At 42.3% G+C, this 23,049-nt stretch overlaps 1 protein-coding gene across 1 annotated transcript in view; it reads left to right on the top strand.

Annotated features, from left to right (window-relative positions):
- The first annotated feature begins 1,374 nt into the window (after nt 1-1,374).
- The window catches only part of LOC126263397 (uncharacterized oxidoreductase YjmC-like), a 118,655-nt gene continuing 96,980 nt past the window's right edge, over nt 1,375-23,049 (top strand). The window contains exons 1-2 of the mRNA XM_049960492.1: nt 1,375-1,621; nt 15,001-15,189. Of these exons, the coding sequence (XP_049816449.1) occupies nt 1,375-1,621; nt 15,001-15,189 (436 nt within the window). The remainder of the gene's footprint in view (nt 1,622-15,000; nt 15,190-23,049) is intronic.

The raw sequence follows: 23,049 nt of genomic DNA, 5'->3' as shown, positions 1-23,049 counted from the left end.
GAATTAAACCAAAAACTTTTTACTCAGTGTTCCTAGCTCAAATTGGAACCAGGTATCAAGCAAGACTCTGCAACTTCCCCCCCCCCCCCCCCCAAACACGATTCTGCTCGCGTTTCGCGTTCTAACTATAATGAGAACACTTAGCGACTTCCAAGAAACTTTAATTTGAAACCTTTTATAAACTTAGCAAGGGCAGGTGTTGTCTATAGGGGAAGCGACTGTTAAAACTAAGTTATTGAAAACAGCCATTTAGTACTTTTTATTTATCAGTTTCCTTCTTCAAATGAACAAGAGCGTCGTCAGAATATACACAGTACAAGAAACAAATTGAGATAATACTTACATTGACATAAAATTTGCAGTGGTGTTTACGGTATGGTGACTTACGTTTAAATCTCGCTGACAGCACTAAAATTGCGTTTAATGTCGGCTGACTGTGCTGAAGATTACACCGGCTGTGCTGTAGTCTTAAACTTACGTTTAAGGTACGGTAGTAAATGACGACAGTGATAGCGCTAAAGATTAAACTAAATGTACAACAGTACTTGTAACGTCCGTGTTTAATCTTCACTGCTGTCAGCCAATTTTAAACGTAATCTTTAGTGCTTTCAACCAACGTCAAACGTAAGTCACCATGCTGGATATAGAAAATGTACTTTATGTAACGTCACTGAAATTTTAAGTCAATATTATCAATTTTACTATGTATATTCCGACGATGCTCTTGTTTATTTGAAGAGCGAAAATGGTAAATAAAAAATACTCAGAGCGACTGGTGCTTGTTTTTAAAATCTTGCTTCTAGAATTTTTTCTCGCTTACATGCTTAATGTCAAATATGTAAAACATTAATTCATTTGTAAACTAATTTCATTTATGAAACAGTTTTATACGTGGGAGTTCGATTCGTTAAATAAGTAGGGACTTACTGGTGATATATAATTGCTAACATTTTAGTATCTGGTTAGCTGGAACGCTGGTGTAACAACAGTCTAGTAATTTACTTAAGCTGGCACATTTTCATTATCTCTTTCATAAATTGTTATAAATAGCTTAGATAATAGGGGATAACTAATGCTTCATCTCGATTATTCTAATTGTAAATTTGAGGATGGCCTAATTCACCCGAACCCTCTCGGAAGAGTTACATAAAACATCATCTAGACTTCTTTGAGTATAAACAATTTAAAAAATTTCACTGGATTTTCGTGCGACAAAATGCCGCCTTTCTGTAAATCTGCAGAGGTAACTTCTCTGACATCGTTGTCGTAATATCGTTGACAACAGCAACACACTAGAGCGGGCGTAACCACGCAACACGTCACTGCTCTTTCTAAATTCATAGTGTTCGGGCGTCGTCCCAAGGTGCGGCGATCATGTGGCGTCTGGCGAAGCATCTCTCACGCCGGCCCACAGTGCTGCTGCCCGGATGGACGCCTCAGCGGACGATGGCGAAGAAGGGCAAAGGCGAGGAGTTCGTGGTGACTCCGTGCGAAGTGGTTCGCTTCTGCGAGGAGGCGCTGGTTAGTGCAGGCGCCTGCCAGAGCAATGCGAAGGAGGCGGCGCACGTCATAGCCGCAGCAGACTACTTTGGCCGCAGCACGCACGGCATCTTACGGCTGGGTAAGTAACTAAACCAGCGTACGCGCCATAATTTTTAAATTGCAGTACATTTCGTGTGTATATTGTCGTAGTATATAACGGGCAAGTATCACGGCAAGTTGAGCATTGCAGACGTGAAGATAGGCTTCCAAACCACTAACAATTTAAATTCTCCTCTTCGAGGCGAAAGTGGTGTAATGATTGCCTATCGAGCACGCGGGGTCCAACGACATATTGAACGTGTGACTCAGTGTCGACATCTACGACCTGATTCCTTTCCCCCATCTGCTCCTATTCCTTGAACATATCCACATAATCTACACCTCCCGCCGCCTTGATCCCCCTCATCCCCTGGCTGCTCCTCTCCTCTCCAACCCCCGCCCTCTGCCATGCCTTCACCGTTGTGTTCCCCCCTATCCTCCACCTCTACACCCTTCATCTCCTTTCCCAACTCCCAACGTGGCTTCCGTCGACTCCCCCTCCCGGATGATGCCCTCTCTCCCTCCATTTATCCTTCCTATCAACTCTGATCTCTGATCCTCACCTCCCCCTTCCTTCCTCTGTCCTTTTCCTGGGCTCCCTCTCCCCCCCTTCCATCCTGTTCTTTTTCCCCACCTACCCTCTCGCTGCCTCCCTTCTCTCCTCCCCCCCCCCCAAGTCCTTTTGCATTTCCCTCCTCTACTGCCTTTCCCCATTCCCTCTCACGTCTGCCCTGCCCTCTCTCATGAGTCCTCTCCCTCCGTCGGTTCCTCCCCCCCTCCTTCGTTTTTCCTCTCCTCCCCCCCTTTTTTCCCCTCATCTGTCCAGGTCCCCCCTCCCCAATCTGCCCTTGGATGAGGTGTGTCATCTTCGTGCCGACTTTTTAGTGCAGTGTTTCCAGTGAGTGTTAAGTCTTGTGCGTCTTTTCAAAAGTGTTGCGAACGGAAATCATACTGTCACTGGGTGTGATTTTTATATCTCTTGCAAACAGAAACCAGACTGTCGCCATGTTTTTTCATTGTCTGTCTACTGTTTTACCTGTCTGCTTCCTGTGTATTTTATTAGCATCGCCAACCATTGTATGTTTTAACTTACCACAATTTTCCGCCGTTTTACAATTTAAGTCACCGTTTTATCGCTTGCTTTTATTGTTTCTTCTCTTCTTCTTATGTTTTAAAAAGTCTGTAGGCTGAAGAGCAGCGTATTAAGCAGCCCACCCCATTCTGGGGGAATCGAAATTCAATAAAGGAAAAAAAGCAGTGTCGACCACACGACCGTTGTGGTGTGAATTATGGTAGTAATGGTACATGTGAAGTGCATTGCCAGGGAAACACTGTTTATCGTTTTCAGATTTATTTTTTATTTTCACGTCAAGTTCTGTAGGATCAAATTGAGGAGCCAATCTCCAAGGTCATGGAACATGTCAGTACATGAAATTACAACATAAAAGTAATAACAGGTAAAAATAAAATGTTTATGAACCCGAAAAAAGACAATCCATAAGTTTTAGTAAACGCAATCAACAATACAACAAGAAGCAGCTTAATTTTTAAAGGAAATCCTCGACAGAATAGAAGGAGTGACCCATGAGGAAACTCTTCAGTTTCGATTTGAAAGCGCTTGGATTATTGCTAAGATTTTTCAATTCGAGCAGTAAATTATTGAAAATCGACGCAGCAGTATACTGCACACCTTTCTGCAAAAGAGTTAAGCAAGTCCGACCCCAAATCCGGGTCTGATTTCTGCAGAGTATTAACTGAGTGAAAGCTGCTTATTCTTGGGGATAAGCTAATACTGTTAACAAGAAATGACAGTAAGGAATGTATATATTGAGAGGCCAGTGTCAAAATACCCAGATTCGTAAACATGGGTCAACAAGAGGTTCGTGAACCTATACCACTTATTGCCCGAACCGCCCGTTTCTGAGCAAAGAATATCCTTTTAGAAATGGAAGAGTTACCCCAAAATATAATACCACACGGCATAAGCGAATGAAAATAAGCAAAAAGTAGACTAATTTTCGTGTCGAATGATCACTCACGTCAGATACCGTTCGGATAGTAAAAATGGCAGCATTAAGTCTTTGAATAAGATCCTGAACGTGAGCTTTCCACGACAGTTTACTATCTACCTGAACACCTAGAAATTTGAACTGTTCAGTTTCACAACTCATATGCTCATTCTGTGAAATTAAAACGTCAGGTTTTCTTGAACTGCGTGTTAGAAACTGCGAAAACTGAGTCTTACTGCGATTTAACGATAGTTTATTTTCTAAAAGCCATGAACTTAGGTCATGAACTGCACTATTTGAAACCAGACCAATGTTGCACTACATCCTTTTCTACCAAGATAGTGTCATCAGCAAACAGAAATATTTTTAGAGTTACCTATAATACTACATCATTTATGTAAATAAGGAACAAGAGTGCCCCAACACTGATCCCTCGGGCACCCCCCACTTGACTGTACCCCACTAAGACCCCACATCACAGCCATTATCAACATTGTGAATAATGACATTTTTCTGTTTGTTGCTAAAGTAAGAGATGAACCAATTGTGAGCTATTCCCCGTATTCCATAATGGTCCAACTTCTGGAGCAATATTTTGTGATCAACACGATAAACGCCTTAGTTAAATCAAAAAAATATGCCTAGCGTTCGAAACCTTTTGTTTAACCCATCCAATACCTCACAGAGAAAAGAGAATACCGTTTTCAGTTGTTAAACGACTTCTAAAGCCGAACTGTACATTTGATAACAAATCGTGTAATATAAAATGATCAATTATCCTTACATACACTGCCTTTTCAATAACTTTAGCAAACACTGATGGCATAGAAATAAGTCCAAAATTGTCTACATTATCCTTTTCTCCTTTTTTGTAAAACGGCTTTACTACTGAGTACTTTAATCGTTCAGGAAACTGACCAGTCCTAAAGGAAAAATTACAAATATCCATGAGAGTCCTTAATCTTCAGTGATTAATTATTGACTCAATCTCCCCACTTGTCTGTATCACAGAGGAGTGTTTCAGACATAAATCTCGGAAAGGCAGTTGCCAAGAGAGTTATAAGATACCCTGTAGAAACCAAACTTTTATTTAATTCACCAGCAATGCTCAGAAAATGATTGTTAAATACTGTACATATACCTGATTTATCAGTAACAGAAATATTTTTACTACGAACTGACTTTATATCGTCTACCTTGTGCTGCTGGCCAAACACTTCCTTCACAACTGACCATATTGTTTTAATTTTAACCTGTGAATTGGGTATTCTATTTGCATACCACACACTCTTAGCCGTCCTAATAACACCCTTACAATACTGTTTGTAATGGGCTACTGTAGCTTGATAATTCCCACTTTGTTCTACATGGTAACCTTATCCCACTATTCAGCCACCCAGGCTGCCTGTTACTGCTAGTGCTTCTTGTAGAACGTTCTAATGGAAAGCAACTCTCAAAGAGCATGAGAAACGTGTTAAGGAAAGCATTATATTTATCATCTACGTTATCAGCACTATAAACATTCTACCAATCTTGTTCCTTGACAAGGTTTAAAAAACTTTCTATTGCTGTTGGATTAACTTTCCTCCATAGTTTGTAATTATGTGTGACATCTGTTTGAGTACAAAAGCCTTTTAATGTTAAAATTTGTGCATCATGATCTGAAAGGCCATTCACCCTCGTAATAACAGAATGCCCATCTAGTAGTGAAGAATGATTAAAAATATTGTCTATGGCTGTGCTACTGTTCCTCTGCACCCTAGTGGGAAAAAGCACAGTCTGCACGAGATCATATGAATTTAGAAGATCTACCAACACCCTTTTTCTTGCACCATCATATACAAAATTTATATTGAAGTCACCACATATAACTAATTTCTGGTACTTCCTACAAACTGAATCAAGAACCCTCTCTAGTTTGAGCAGAAATGCTCCGAAGTCAGAGTTAGGAGACCTATAAACAACAGCAATTAGAAGTTTAGTTTCACTAAATTCAACTTCCTCTGCACAACATTCAAATATCTGTTCAGTGCAGTCCCGTGATACGTCTATTGATTCAAATGGAATATAGCCGGCCGGGGTGGCCGAGCGGTTCTAGGCGCTACAGTCTGGAACTGCGCGACCGCTACGGTCGCAGGTTCGAATCCTGCCTCGGGCATGGATGTGTGTGATGTCCTTAGGTTAGTTAGGTTTAAGTAGTTCTAAGTTCTAGGGGACTGATGACCTTAGAAGTTAAGTCCCATAGTGCTCAGAGCCATTTGAACCATTTTCAAATGGAATACTGCTTTTTACTTACATAGCCACTCCCCCACCTGGCAAGGAACTCCTTGAAAAACAGGCAGCTGGTAAAGGAAGCCTCTGAATTGTCAAATTATTTAAGTGGTGCTCCGATATACCAATAATTTCCGAGTCAACATCTATAAGCATTTAACTAACTTAATCTCTAATACCTCTTATATTTTGAAGAAATATTCTAATTCCTTCTCTACTTGGAAACATGTCCTCTGGTGGTGAGCCCTTAGATAGAGGGACTTCCTTTAAGCAAGTATACCTATCAGCTGACTTCAATCTAAAAAAATTTGCAGCTCTAACACCAACTACTACAGGAATTTTTCCATGGGTGATCCCACCACCACCCACTACACTGTCATCTATAAGCTTTGCCAGCCTCCCCTTCCAATACCTATTGAGATTCAGGCCATGACTAGTGAAACTAGATCTAGTGATAGACCCAACTGGCACCACTGAAATGTGATCGATGCCCTCTGCCATCAGCGTCCTCTACAGCCCCACGTTGACGCGCCTAACAGCCGCATTAAGATGAGTCCGATCATGACGAAATGCACATTAGTGCCACCAGATTGAGTAGATATCTTAACCATTTTACCACCTACATCATATTACCCGTTCCTGCCAAGACTGTTCCCTGCTCCACCAACTATCAGTACCTGTCCTCCTTTGTAAAATTCCTACATAACTCTCCTATGCTATCAGTCACCTGAGCCAACCCTGCACTAGGCTTCGCAATGCTGGTGATCTGGTACTCACTCCCCAACGCTTCCTGAAACTGGTGGCCCACACCTCTACCATGCGAACTACCTACCAGCAGAACCTTCTTCTTTCCGTTAGACTTTGCAACTGACCTAGGCCTCCTAATTGCTGAGGACTGCTGCATGTTCCCTACATCTACAGCTACAAGAGGCTCCTCTCCACTCAACTCTGACAGTTGGTCAAATCTATTTCATATACACAAAATATAACTGTCTGTATACCTCCTTCTCCCAGCTGTCTTCTTGCCAACTGCCAGTTCCCGTTCCCCGCCACCAAACACCCTCCTATCTAGTTCCTCCTTTGCGCGTTGTATCTGCACCTGTAGGGCACAGATCATACGTTCCTGCTTCTCTATCAACTTATTTCTACTACAGATTCAGTATTCCCAGGAGAGGACGACGGTTCAACCCCGCGTCTGTCCATCCTGATTTAGGTTTTCCGTGATTTCCCTAAATCGCTCCAGGCAAATGCCGGGAGGGTTCCTTTGAAAGGGCACTTTGAACAAATATCACACCGTAACCCACTACTCACAAACCTAGGACAGAGCCCACACTTCTCACTCATGGTAAAATTGTACAGTTATTGAAAAAAAACTATACGTCTACGTTACCTAAGTTCAGTTACACCAGTAGAAATAATTGTAGAACTAATAATAGCGGTCTCGAAATTCCCTGTCTACTAAGAAAGCAACTACCTGTATTAATATTACTACACCACAGGTAATACCAATATCAACAAAACGTAACAATATTATTAACTCAAACAAAAAATTCAAGTGGCCCCTGGAACACTCAACGGTGTTGAAACACTGAATGAAAATTTTACTGAAATAGTTCAGTAGAAACAATAAGAAACGACCGCTGAAAACTTAAGCACGAAATTTACTAAACGACTTCGACGCACATAAAACTCTAAAAAACACAGTGATCGAACGTTTCCAAAAGTTTATTAAATCGTTATTTCGCCACAAACAGCACGATACATCGCTGAAAACTATTAAATTTAGTAACTGTATAAAAGTGCACAAATAACTTTGTCAATACTTAGCTTTATAACCGCTACAGCTGCAACTGCACGCAGCAAAATGTGAAAACACTACTCAATGTCAGTAGTAATGAGTAATGACTGCAATTTCGAGTGCCGATGGTCTCACATAGCGAAATCTAATTCCTCAGTTACGTAGTGTGAAGAGTTGATTGATATTATGTTGGGACTTCGGATTGCTTCCAATTGAGAATAAGCAGGAAATGGGTAGAATGTCATGGATTCATCTCTGTGAAACTTCGCAATAAAAGTGTGAAACCTGATTTTCTTTTGGAACTGCATTGCACCCATTGTCACTAGAGAACATTTATAAGAAACGACACATGGTCTGATAGCTCCAAGTTATCCACCGAGAAGAACGTAGTTTTAGTTTCTTGTTGGATAGGAGATTAAATGCTACAAGCGACAATTTATGAAACACAGTTGTCCAAAAACACCGTGAGCGACGACTACGGTTACTGCCGAGAACTCGCTTACGTTACGAGAGTCTTCCAATCAGTGGACAAAGTTAGGTTGTCGAAATATACGTATCGCATATAGCTACTAGGAAATACCAGAATGTAGGAACGAACTCTAACTCTTCCAGTATCTATAGAGGTAAAGGTGGATGGGCCCCCACTTTGTTTTTTTTTTATATAACACCTTTTATTTTTAGTATAATCACCTGAAATTAACATAAAACATTTCTCTAGTATGTCCTGCAAATAGTTACGACATGTTTTGGTTCAACTTTTTAATATTTAAAACAAAATTTTATTTTTCCTGATAGTCTGCATTTTGTTGCGTCAAGAATTTGTGCTAGTAATATGGGCCCCAAGGTAGTTTGAAATAAAAAGAAACAAAAATTTGAAAAAATAACTTTATTTAATTTTTGTGTATTATGAAAGAAAGATTCAATCTGAAGATTTTTAATTAGTCTACTGGTGGGATGATTTTCACAGCCTATGCCTAGTCTATTCACAATAGTCACACACATAAGCATCTTTTTACACGTTACAAGTGATCCCCTTTCAGCTGCAGATAATGCACCAACTTGCCTTTTTCCCCTCAGGCCGATGACACGAGAAATTTTTCTTTGAACGACACTAAGACCTGAATCGTCTGCCAGCCGGGGTGGTCGAGCGGTTCTAGGCGCTACAGTCCGGAACCGAGCGACCGCTACGGTCGCAGGTTCGAAACCTGCCTCGGGCATGGATGTGTGTGATGTCCTTAGGTTAGTTAGGTTTAAGTAGTTCTAAGTTCTAGGGGACTGATGACCTCAGCAGTTAAGTCCCATAGTGCTCAGAGCCATTTTTTGACTCGTCTACATTAAAAACTCTGGCGGCAGGATATTTGTAGTTACTGAACGCAGCTTCAGGTAAACTGAAGAAATTGTCGACAGCTTGTCTATTAAACCCATTAGCACATGAAATCGAAGTTGCGGATGGCTTCAAAATAGACAGAATATTTTTGTGCCGTGACATAAAATAGTCAAACCAAGTTCGACCAGAAACTTCGCCCTTTACAAATGGATGAGGGATTTTATTTCTTATACAAAGCGGGTAGGCCATGCGCCTGACGTCATTTCTGGTAAGGCTGTAGAATTTGGATTCCATAATGAGAAGATATTTAACCAGTTCGTCCTCAAGTCCCTGTGGTAAAACCGGTGGACGGCCCAGTTTAATATTAACTATTTCTTCGACTGGTTTATCGTTTCGCGAAAGCCTTTAGAGTGTAGAACGAGGGACAGAGTACACTTTAACCGCTTTTTTCAACCCCATTTTTTTCTCTTTAATAGCTACAATAGCATTTGACATATTTGCTTTGTCCCACGATTGCCGTTTCGACTTTTTTGGTGGTACAAGTTGTCTTCGAGGCATCTGAAACATAAAGAGTAGCAATATTTGTAAATGGTCCCATAAAATCTGATTGATTTTACGGGGCCCATAATACCAGCAGCAAAAGGGGCCCATATATCCACCCTCACCGTCTTGGGAAAAACGATTTTGCCTACGGTTAGTTTGGTTCGCAACCGACGTTAATTAATGTAAAACGGCATCCCAACAACAAGCCAAATACGTACCTTACCTTAGTTTTAGTAATAACATGTTAGAAATTTGAGTTTTATTCAAATAAACACTAACCTTTCAAACTTTTGATGACAGCGAAAAAATTCACAGCACAACTACTCACAAACCATGACAGCTATTACGTCTGCACACACTACAGTGAAGTTTGGCAACTAGTTCTAGTAGTTCTTTGTGCTTTCCGCTAGAATTCGTTTCCTGTACTTCCAAATATGTAGGGGGCCCATAATACCAGCAGGGGCCCATTTTTCCACCTTTGCCTCTATGTAAAGATAAACGTGACAAATTTCTTAGTTCTGGCGTATACGAAGTTAGCTACAATGACTGTGAACAGTTATTACACTGGACAGACGGACGCTCTTTTTAAACATGATTTAGGGAGAACACCTACTTCCATAATAAGACAGGTTTCTGTGCGCATATCAGTAAAGAAAAGCGTTCTGTTCAAGGTATTAACGATAACATTTGCAAATATTAAATACGGGATCAGCTGCGGGCAGGTGCCGCGAAACAGCTCAAAACATTTTTTTTCTCGACTTAAACTGTCAACATAAAAATATCCAGTTCACAATGGAGTTTGACAGAAAACCTTAAATATTACCATTACCATTACCATCAATACACAAACACATTGTTTCAAAACTTATAGAACAACTATAACCTTCTTGCTCACGACGTCCACTTACAGTCAAAAATGCAGCTTTCCACTCAGTGATGCACCGTCTCATATCTGCTCCCATGCCCGAAGAAAAATTCAAAGGAGAGTTGGACGTCCGCAGCTCGTGGTCGTGCGGTAGCGTTCTCGCTTCCCACGCCCGGGTTCCCGGGTTAGATTCCCGGCGGGGTCAGGGATTTTCTCTCCCTCGTGATGCCTGGTGTTGTGTGATGCCCTTAGGTTTAAGTAGTTCTAAGTTCTAGGGGACTGATGACCACAGATGTTAAGTCCCATAGTGCTCAGAGCCATTTGAACCATTTTGAGAGTTGGACTTACAAATAACATCCTCAACCAATAGGTGCAACTCTGTCCTGATTGACCACATATGGCAAAGGAAACAAAAATTGCAAATTATGCTCCTTCCCTATGCTCATTTGTTGCTTCTTCCAATGTCTGCACGAAATGGTGTGTAATCCTCTACTTAGGACAGGTATCACAGAGTGTAGCAAAAGCATTGAGATCCTGCAGCTATAGGTTCCCAGAGTGAAAATTTCACTCTGCAGCGGTGTGTGTGCTGATATGAAACTTCCTGGCAGATTAAAACTGTGTGCCGGACGATGACTCGAACTCGGGCCCTTTGGCTTTCTCGGGCAAGTGCTCTACCAACTGAGCTACCCAAGCTAGGTAGCTCAGTTGGAAGAGAACTTTCCAAGAAAGGAAAGAGTCCCACGTTTGAGTCTCAGTCCGGCACACAGTATCAATCTGCCAGGAAGCTTCATCTTTAGATTTCCTTACAGTATGAGGAATGCCACACCCCAGTTTATTACCAAAAACGAACATAAGACACAGTTATTAGCCTACAGTGACGTATGCAAAATTACTTGTTTTGATTGTGAGCAGTTTACATTTGTTTAGTCAGGCAGAGACACAGCAACTTTGTCGGCTGACAATGAATGCTGATGCAGTTTGCAGAATTATTACTCCGCGTCTGAGCCAACGAGATGTAAAGACCCTGTGACTCAGGTCAATGCACGTGACACTACAGGTCTTGCGACTTGCAGCGACTAACACTAGCGGAGGGTGAGATCCTACTTGAGGCCGTTTTAACATATGATAAAGTTCAGGACTTTATTGGGTATCTTTTCGTTTACATAATGATTTCCTGCCGAGCGTTCGCGATATATGTCTGGCAAGGCAACTAGTGTGACGTCAAAAGTTCGTTGCCGAGGCCCACGAGAAAGACAGGCCGTCGCGCGGTAGTCACAATACGTGACGCTGCAGGTCTTACGAGTTCCAGCAGTCGTTTTCGACGGGGAGCGAGTAATATTCCAGGCGAGTTTAATCATTCTTGAGTGCGTGCTTTAACTGCATGCAAGTTGTCTATAGCACACGCCTAAGTTAAGGTCTCCAGTGGGTACTTTTTCAATTAAATATTGTTGTACTGTGAGCTTTGGAAGTAGCCGAGCGTTCAAGAAGTGTGGCAGACAAGCCGACAAGTGTGACGTCACAAGTTCGTTGCAGAGCCCATATATCTCGTTGGTTCCGTTCGTTGGAGTGCCCGTAATTCTTGTGGGCACAGCTCCACATTTGCTGAGCATGTACTGAGTGAAAGCCACAGCTACTAGCCAGTCCCATGTCCTCTACTTAGCAAACAAAGATTAAAAACTCACCTTGTTGGAAGGCCTGAAACCAACAACATCTGGTCCACAGACCTGATTTAATATTAAAGGATCAAACACAGTTCAGTACTTCACATAATCTATACTTAACTTAATCTTCACAGTTTTCCAATGCTACCCAAACCGTCATTTCCTTTCTATTCGTCAACTACCCTGTATTTATTTGCTTTATTGTGACTGCCTAAGTCCTCCATATATTATGTTATTACGATTGCCAATTCTATCTGTTACTGTGTTTCTGTATCACTTTCAGCATATAATGCTTCTGTGAAACATTCTTTATAGTATTCTTCTCAAGTATTGATTTTATTTTATTGAGATTGTTAATTTCATGTAAATGCTATGTATGCATTTGTTTTCGAGTCTAGCACTAATATCTTTCCTGGTTTACTCCCTTTTTATTTATTTATTCTTCATCTTTTTACGCTGAAGAGCCAAAGAAACTGGTACACCTGCCTAATATCGTGTAGGGCCCCGCGAGCACACAGAAGTACCACAACACGACGTGGCATGGACTCGACTAATGTCCGAAGTAGTACTGGACGGAACTGGCACCATGAATCCTGCAGGGCTGTCCATAAATCTGTAAGAGTACGAGGAGATGAAGATCTCGTCTGAACAGCACGTTGCAAGGCAGCCCAGATATAATCAATAACGTTCATGTCTGGGTAGTTTGGTGGCCAGCGGAAGTGTTTAAACTCTGTAGAAATTCTGGACGTGTGGGGTGTAGCACTGTCCTGCTGGAATTGCCCAAGTTCGTCGGAATGCAAAAAGGACATGAATGGATACAGGTGGTCAGACAGGATGCTTGCGTGTGTGTCACCTGTCAGAGTCGTATCTACACATTTCATGGGTCCCATCTCATTCCAACTGCACACGCCCACATCACTGCAGAGACTCCACCCGTTTGGACAGTCCCCTACTGACATGCAGGGTCCATGGATTCATGAGGTTGTCTCGATACCCGTACACGTCCATCCGCTCGATACGATTTGGAACGAGGCTCGTCCGACCAGACAACACGTTTCCAGTCATCACCATTCCAATGTCGGTGTTGACGGGCACAGGAGAGACGTAAAGCTTTGTGTCGTGCAGTCATCAAGAGTTCACGACTGGCCCTTCGGTTCCGAAAGCCCATATCGATGATGTTTCGTTGAATGGTTCGAACGCTGGCCCAGCATTGAAATCTGCAGCAGTTTACTTAAATCTTGGTAACTTGCCATTGTAGCAGCAGTAGCCGATCTAACAACTGCGACAGCCACTTGATGTCTTATATAAGGCGTTGCCGACCGCAGCGCCGTTTTCTGCCTGTTTACGTATCTCTGTATTTGAATACACATGCCTATACCAGTTTCTCTGGCGCTTCAGCGTATTTACGAGAATATTATTATATTTTCTTTTTCAGCAGAAAATTCTAAAACAGTTTTGTGGCTATCATCGCAAAGAGATTAATTTGCATCGCCACAGATGTTAAGACTTTCAGAATGTATAGCAAGTGCCAGACAGTTTGGTTAAACACTTTTGTTCTTTCCCCTGAGTAATACTGGTAAAATTTATGTTGCGATAATTTTTTATTCAAGAGTTTTAGTCTTCCTCCAAGCACAGTTGAACGGAACTTGGAGGCAAACCAACAGAGCTATGAGCATTGCATAACAGAGGATATGTGTTTCATAGCAGTGAAGGTGAACAAGTGCTCATAGCTGCTCAGGCATGCATTTTACGCCCTTGTTTATGGACATTTTTTTCTTATTTTCGTCCATAATACAGACTCTGAAGGGTGCCTACCACATAATCGTAATATCAGTTTCGGTACGTTTATTGCACTGTCAGAGGTATCACAACGATTTTAGTTTATAACTTTCGAATTGTTCGCTTCCGGACCAGGGTCCCTTACCCCAAATTGATACATTTATCTTTTTCCGTCATCCCTGAAAGGTTGACATTTATCTTTTTCCGCCAACCCTGAAAGGTTGTAACATTATCATGGAATCACCCTGTGTATACATACATTTACAGGCGCTGGCGCCTATTACTTTGACACACTGTAGCGTCATTCGATGAAGTTTCTGGACTTGGGTTTCTATCCTCATTTTGTTTCTCAAGGCAGCTTCTACATCCCGTCGAAGTTTGTAGGTATATAATTTTGAAACGTCCTGCGCACACCATTTAATATAACAAATAATGTCAAACATCAATTAAAATTAATAAAGGAAATGAAATGTATTATTCCCTTTAAAGAATCAGGAACAGCACAAGTATATGTAGCAAAATCTAACATCAAAACAAGAATGCAAACTGAAATGATTAAGTGGATTGATCACAGAATGACATCAAAAGTAGTCAGATTCATGTCTATTGCCCAGAAGCGAAGAGACTACGAGGATGACCGAGAACGAGATCTGTAGACGATCTGAAAAGGGACCTAAAATCTTTAAAGATTTCTAATTGAAGCTTGGTGAAATAGTGACAGATCATCAGCAATAGTCTGACATACTCTGTTTTGCTTAATATCATTATATTATTATTATTACTGATTTCATTGTCGTGGTGATTTTTTAGCTTTACCGCACTTCCCTAGGACTCAACAAATTGAGTAGTTTATCTGCTTGGTTCCATTCTTTTAATGCCTCAAAGAGTTTTAGCCCGCATTTTTTCTTTATGTACGAATAAGTCTGCATAATCCTTCTTCTGTTTAATTTGTGTCCAATAAGTCTCGATTGCTTACCATTCAGTGACTTTAATTTCAACTATCTGTTTCCATTTGTTATTATTCTTGCTCAAAGAGTCAAATAACACTCAGCATCTGTTATAAAGATTTCTTATCTCCATGGTGGTCTCACCTGAATCTGGATCACAGTGCCGAGCAGTCTACCGAGTGTTGAGTGCGCTAAGGGAGGGGTGTGTTTGTGTTACAGGCTTTTACGTGGACGAGCTGTGCAGCGGCAGAGTGAATGGGCAAGCGCGCCCGTGCCTCATACAGGAGACGTCTGCCACAGCCAACGTGGATGGCTGCAACGCAATGGGCGCAGTCGTCGGCAACTTCTGCAACAACCTCGCCTTGAAGAAAGCCAGGGACTGCGGCGTTGGATACGTCTGCGCCAGGCGTAAGCCGCACAGTGAATTACTTCGCACAAAGCTCACTGCTAGCCATTAAAATTGCAACACTAGGAAGAACAGTACTGAACGAAACTTTATTGTGTGTAGAGTGTTGTAGGAAGATATAGCGCGTGGCGGATCCAAACTCGAACAATAACTCGGGACTTCTCTTGATCATGGCAGCCATCTATGACACATGTATAGACACACACATACAGAAAACAGAGCAAACCCACTGCAACTGTAGAATATGTGGTTGCAGGCGACTGGATACATTCGAGTACAGTTCTGTACTATGCTGTCCGACCAGGGAAATAGTGCATCTGCGTTAGTTGTTGACAACTGTTGAAACATCCCCTTTTAACAATTATACAAGACTGTGCTTAACCTGATACACAATATTTTGTTAGCGCAACGCAATCTGACTTTCAAAATTCCCTACAAAAGAATGGCCCTGACTAACATTAAACTATACCTTTCACAAATCACTTACCTCACAAAAATCTTCGCTGCTCAAGCTACTGCAATACAGCGAGCGCCACTACTGCCAGCTAAATAAAAGATTCAAACTATGGAAGGCACTAACTACTGATAGGGATAGTTAGCAAATGAAAGATATTAATAGAGAACAAAGAATGTATTTACCTTGATATCATCATATATATAGCAGTTCATGACAAATTACAAAACTCCGCCATCTCTCTCCCCACATCCACCACTGCTGGCGGCTCACCTCCAACTGCCCAACGCTATGCGCTGTTCACAGCCAGCTGCCTAACACTACAATGGCGAGTATTACAACAATGCAAAGCAGCCACAGACTGCACACCGCACAGCCAGTGATTTTCTATACAGAGGTGGCGTTACCAAAAAAAAAAACCTAAACAGCATACTTACACTGTACTACATCTACAAGCAGTTTTAGAATACGTGGCGAGAAGTGATGTCATGATCGCACGGGCAGAAGTGACATAAAATCGATAAAATTACAAAAAATGACTGAAAATACGTATAAATTGGGGGGAAAATACGTCAAAATGTGGGAGAAATTGAGGCGAATGAGGGATTACTTGCATGTCGAGAATTTTAAAATTTTCCCGGCGAATTGACTGTTCAAACAAATTTCGGGCTTGCAGCCGATCGTCGTTCAATACTTCGCACGATATTTCAACTGGGCACCTGCCAGTCATCTTCAGGTGAGCCATCGCAGACTGGCGGTAAAGTTTTCCGCTCCGCAATATATATAGTACTGTAACTATTCTGCGCATGCGTCGAAAATTTGATAGTTGAACCAACACTGCCCGCCGGCAGCGCCCTCGCTGGTGGAATAGCGGAACTCAGTCGCCCTCTGCGTTGCTGTTTGCCACGGCCGTCGACGCACTCTGTCGTCTTCGATTTGAGCAAATCGTGGAGATGATGGGATTCCATGCACTTTCCAGCTGGTAGCCGCTGTCACGGTTTAACAGAATTTCCGCCAGTCGTATTTCTACGGATTCTTTAATAATGGAGTCCCAGAAAGACGTTGCTGTAGACAAAATCATTGTTTTCTCATACTCCATTGAATATCCAGTAGAAATACAATGTTCAGCAATAGCGGACTTGCTTGGCTGCAAAAGGCGGGTGTAACGTTGATGTTCAGTGCAGCGTTCTTTCACGGTGCGTGTGGTTTGACCTATGTAAGTCATACCACATTGGCACATTGTACATATTGCGGAGCGGAGAACTTTATCGCCAGTCTGCGACGGCTCACCTGAAGATGACTGGCAGGTGCCCAGTCGAAATATCGTGCGAAGTATTGAACGACGACCGGCTGCAAGCCCGAAATTTGTTTGAACGTACTTGCATGTCATTTGCTTGATGCAGGAAAATTCTTATTCGTGGGAACGAATTGCGACACTAAGAGGAATACAGGAAAAAGTAGACATGGAAGCACCAGGAAGCAGGAAAACAAGTCATTTTTCGTCGAGAGCGATAAAACGGTTGGATCAGAATGTTTAACGTGGATACCACCGAATGTAGACTATTAAATTTTTTTATGTCGGATCACAAGCCCCGGGGGACCCCAAAGATATCGGCAACCGCCTTATAAAATTTTATAAAGTATTCTTAGCTAAAGAGCGATGTATTACCAGCTGGGGTAACTGCAATATACATCTACAGAATGGACCGCGTGTTTGACCCTGCACAGGACTGTTTAGCTGTTTTAAACCCTAACAATCAGTATTTACAGTGTGCCTCTCTGTACTCTTCACTAATCACAACCATACGGCGTCAGCTAACAAATACCTCAAACAGCTTCTGTACGGTTTTCTAACAACATTCTACTATATGTACAGGGCTATTACAAATGATTGAAGCGATTTCATAAATTCACTGTAGCTCCATTCATTGACATATGGTCACGACACACTACAGATACGTAGAAAAACTCATAAAGTTTTGTTCGGCTGAAGCCGCACTTCAGGTTTCTGCCGCCAGAGCGCTCGAGAGCGCAGTGAGACAAAATGGCGACAGGAGCCGAGAAAGCGTATGTCGTGCTTCAAATGCACTCACATCAGTCAGTCATAACAGTGCAACGACACTTCAGGACGAAGTTCAACAAAGATCCACCAACTGCTAACTCCATTCGGCGATGATATGCGCAGTTTAAAGCTTCTGGATGCCTCTGTAAGGGGAAATCAACGGGTCGGCCTGCAGTGAGCGAAGAAATGGTTGAACGCGTGCGGGCAAGTTTCACACGTAGCCCGCGGAAGTCGACGAATAAAGCAAGCATGGAGCTAAACGTACCACAGGATGGTGCTCCACCGCACTTCCATCATGATGTTCGGCATTTCTTAAACAGGAGATTGGAAAACCGATGGATCAGTCGTGGTGGAGATCATGATCAGCAATTCATGTCATGGGCTCCACGCTCTCCCGACTTAACCCCATGCGATTTCTTTCTGTGGGGTTATGTGAAAGATTCAGTGTTTAAACCTCCTCTACCAAGAAACGTGCCAGAACTGCGAGCTCGCATCAACGATGCTTTCGAACTCATTGATGGGGACATGCTGCGCCGAGTGTGGGAGGAACTTGATTATCGGCTTGATGTCTGTCGAATCACTAAAGGGGCACATATCGAACATTTGTGAATGCCTAAAAAGCTTTTTGAGTTTTTGTATGTGTGTGCAAAGCATTGTGAAAATATCTCAAATAATAAAGTTATTGTAGAGCTGTGAAATCGCTTCAATCATTTGTAATAACCCTGTATATTGAGGTAATAGTCATACAGGCAAGTTGACTGGAAAAGAGAGCCATATGCCTATTAACTGAAATAGATCTGCGTTATAGGGTAGTAGAAATTAGGTGAAAAGATTGGTTGAGAGGGATTGTAATGAGGTATGATTTAATGTTAGATTGACGATACATTCTAGAGAGAAGGAGATGTTGCTGAAGGTCATTTATCACACATTTAACCATTTTTTTCCTTTATTCTCTTGGGGTGTATCAGTTGTATGGTATAACTTGCGGTCGACTCGTATACAATTGTGTGTTCTCTGTGTGACTTAGAGCACTGTCTACCTGCGATCGTTAACAGCAAACCTCTCCATACCACAGTCATCAGCGGACTTCCAACACATGTGTGATGAAACATGTCCATCGATGGAAAACCTGGTTTTGTACCCTCCTCTAGACAAACGAAGATGAATCCAAAGTACTCCATTTCTCTGTCGCATCTTGGAGATAAATCGAGTCTTCAGTTCCGTATAGCTACGAAGCCACTGTTACTTCACTTTTCATTTTCGTCCTACCCAAAATGCATGCATGTGGATCATTCGGGAGAGGGGAGGTCTTAGGATTTTTTAGTAGGTTGGTGTATAAGATGCGCTAATATTCTCGCAGAAAATCAAACAGTACAAGAGGATTGTCAGCAATATGACCATGTACATATGGAAAACGGTGAAAAAATTAGAAAAATGACGTAAATTCGTTAAAATTCGAGGAAAACCTGACACAATTACGAAAAATCGATGTGAGATACATAAAAATATAGGGAGATTCTACGAAATATCTAAAATCGCGAAAACATAGTAAAAATACAGAAATTGACTGAGAATACATAAAACTGGAGAAGAATCCCGTGAAATAAGAACTGAGCAAAGTCAATGAAACTGTGTGTTTTGGAGAAGGAGAGTAGACTGAGGCTACATACACACAACTTAATCGCGGAGAGAGACGATTCGTCAAGGGGAATGACAATATTATCCTGCACATGAGTAACCTAACATCGGACCATGACTTCTGTGTGCAAGAGGAAAGTTACCAGGGCTGGTAGTAAACTGCGATAAGACTGTCACATCTCCTCTGGCTAGTGATCGTGGTTTTCATTTCCTTGTAAGATGTCACCGTTTCTTCTTAGGCATTCATCTCTGCCTACGATCATTTATATGACTTGTGATTCTATCATAATTTCTTAACCATAATCGGGCTTGTACTTCATAAACAGCAGGCGCCTTACATCTCTGGAAACATATGTAGTGTTTGTGTTACAAAGAATCGATTTTTTCTTTGGTGTGCAAGGTAGTAGTTTTACAATTCATAGTTTGTTACCATAGTTTACTATGGAGAAAGATCAGGGAGAACGTATGTCATGCTTTGGAAATGTATTTATTACACTGGAACATTAACAGTGTTGCATTCAACAAGACCAATAGGTCAGACACCGGACAACTGTAGCACTATAGCGTGTTTAAATGCAGGACCCATAAATTGGGAATCGTACAGTTGGTCGGCTTTGAAATTACGGAAAAACTGGTAAATTTGATAAACCTGATCATGCCATCCACTGTGGTGCTTATTACAATACTCCGCCTCATATTGACGGTGTCCTTTCCATCTCATCCGTCCACTGGTAACGCTGGTGATTTCCACATAATGGTTGACTGACATCTATTGTTTGAGATGGACAGAGAGTGTTGATGGGAACAGCACCTTCTGGAGATGGCCTGCACCCAAATAGTGATCGCAGTATGAGGCATCAATTGAAAAGGGACACCTAGATATCTGCTACCACGTCACTGTGGAAGATGAATTTATGTAGAGGTCATCAATCACGTTCGGACAGCTATTTGGAAACGCCCCACAATGCCGCAAAATTTTCCAGTATCCATGTGCTGTGGATGCCTCCCCCAATTTTTCTGTCAATAAGAACCGCCATCTCTGTATTTAATTCCAATAATCCTGTGTTGTGGGTGTAGCAGCATAGTTTACAAAGAGCGATGTCCAGTTTTCTTTGAGAGCCAATGGATCGAGACGTGTTAATTATTTTAGTACCCCTTACAGATCTCGAAGTCATGGTGGAAAAACAAAATGTATGGCGGTATACAAAACCATAGTCATATACTGCTTGGATGTGTTACAGCAAAAAAAAAAAAAAAAAAAAAAAACTACTTAAATCTAACGAACCTAAGGACATCACACACATCCATGTCCGAGGCAGGATTCGAACCTGCGACCGTAGCAGTCGCGCGGCTCCAGACTGTAGCGCCCAGAACCGCTCGGCCACTCCGGCCGGCATCAATGCATCAGACTGCTAATGAAAGAACAACATAGGGGCTCTCTCTTGCAATTGATAGCCTGTTGTGTATGGTCTTCCTACAGTACAGATCACGAAACTTAACACTGGTCTGTGGAAGCGACTTCGATCACTGCCCACCTAACCCAGTGGAACAGTACATGTATATTTAGTGGTATCACCACATATGATCAATCCCAGCTCCCAGATGGTATTTATTTCCCGATATATCAGGAGACAGGCGTGCGGTAATAACTTATCGAGTTCCCAACTGGGTGACGTTAGCAGAGCTTTTATAGTTCGTAATTTTTCTCTGTTGTATGGTACAAAATAACATGGAGGGTGAGAATGTTTGGGTGACAGTCATTTATGCACCCTGCGAGACACGGATCTCCTTCAGACTGCGGGACCTGTATGTAGTTTGGAAGCGCTCCACAAGGCAATAGCAAAATTCTCATCCTTCCCCAGTTCCTGTATGATGTGGAGTCTTCCAAATTTTCTTGCTAAGAAACACCACTGTAACTGTTCGTACTGTCTTCTCTACTACCTTGTGGTCCAGAAGAAAGCTCCGTCGGGTGTTCGCCTTACATATAGTATACAGTTGGCTGAGTTATTATGACATATTCCCATTTCCACCGAGTGGTCAAAACACAGTTCTGTCACATAAACTCAGCTCGCCCTTTTTCTCCATGGTATAGAGAAGGTCTTAGATACAGCACCCTATGACATCCATTTGTTTCTGAAATAAACTGGTATGATCACACAGACAAAGCTGCAGGGAAGGTGGGGCAAAGAATGAAATGGTTCAAATGGCTCTGAGCACTATGGGGCTCAACTGCTGAGGTCATTAGTCCCCTAGAACTTAGAACTAGTTAAACCTAACTAACCTAAGGACATCACAAACATCCATGCCCGAGGCAGGATTCGAACCTGCGACCGTAGCGGTCTTGCGGTTCCAGACTGCAGCGCCTTTAACCGCACGGCCACTTCGGCCGGCGGCAAAGAATGAGTAACAGTTACAAGATGTATAGGGACTGTCTAAAAAACCATACTGGAGTTATTCTGTATGGGATTCTTAGTAGATAGGTTCGAAAAAGGTGACTCATTTTTAGATATGAGAGTGGCACTAATATGATTCACCAGTGGTTGTAATCGTTAAAAGACGTCTCGATAGGATCCAAAGCAAGTGTGTGGCTGAATGAGTAGACTTCATTCCAGATCACAGGCGGCATATCTACCAGAAAGCGTAACCCTATCAGCGACTCTTGTGTGTGCCTGTAGAACCAAGAGTGCTTTCGTGCAGATTGACATTAACACAGTGGTTGTAATCATGTTTTAATAGCATGGTCCTTATGCGAAATGCCGGTGGTAGAATTCTTCTGCACTCACCTTCAAGTGTCAGTTGTCAACAGTGTTTCTTGAAAGGAACATCATCTTACCTCCAGCGATTCCCATTTGAACTAACTGGTGAGGGTAATCTGACATCCGACTGCTGATAAAGAGAATCACTCATCATGCAAAGTGACTCTTATGATCAATTTAATTAATGAGCCTATCAATTCGATATTTATAACGTGCCGCCTGACGGATGGAAGCGGTGGCTAGGGCACCATGGATATGGTTCTTGACTTGGCGCGGCAATGAGGCGTTTGTTTTCGTTGTGGCAGTATGTTTTAATGAAATTTCAATCTCCCACCTACACGTGGAGAGACGACCATAGTAATAAAATCAGATGTTTTACCGAATTTATAACGTGATACGTAGCATTAACCTGATATTCGTAACATCTCTGTGCTGTTACCTTAAGAGACTTAGTATATGGTAGGTATTTGGTTACTTTAAGGGAGGAGGCATCGTGTGACAGAGGTAGAGCTTAGCAATCCGTCCTGAGCCAAAAATGAGTTTAATATTCCAGTCCTGCGATTCGTGATGTAACAGATAATAAGCTGATTATAACAGACTTTTTTATACCTGATGAGAAAATACACTCCTGGAAATGGAATAAAGAACACATTGACACCGGTGTGTCAGACCCACCATACTTGCTCCGGACACTGCGAGAGGGCTGTACAAGCAATGATCACACGCACGGCACAGCGGACACACCAGGAACCGCGGTGTTGGCCGTCGAATGGCGCTAGCTGCGCAGCATTTGTGCACCGCCGCCGTCAGTGTCAGCCAGTTTGCCGTGGCATACGGAGCTCCATCGCAGTCTTTAACACTGGTAGCATGCCGCGACAGCGTGGACGTGAACCGTATGTGCAGTTGACGGACTTTGAGCGAGGGCGTATAGTGGGCATGCGGGAGGCCGGGT

Source organism: Schistocerca nitens, chromosome 6 (genome assembly GCF_023898315.1).
Source record: "Schistocerca nitens isolate TAMUIC-IGC-003100 chromosome 6, iqSchNite1.1, whole genome shotgun sequence".
NCBI lineage: Eukaryota > Metazoa > Arthropoda > Insecta > Orthoptera > Acrididae > Schistocerca > Schistocerca nitens.
This window is presented reverse-complemented; position numbering and strand designations above follow the sequence as displayed.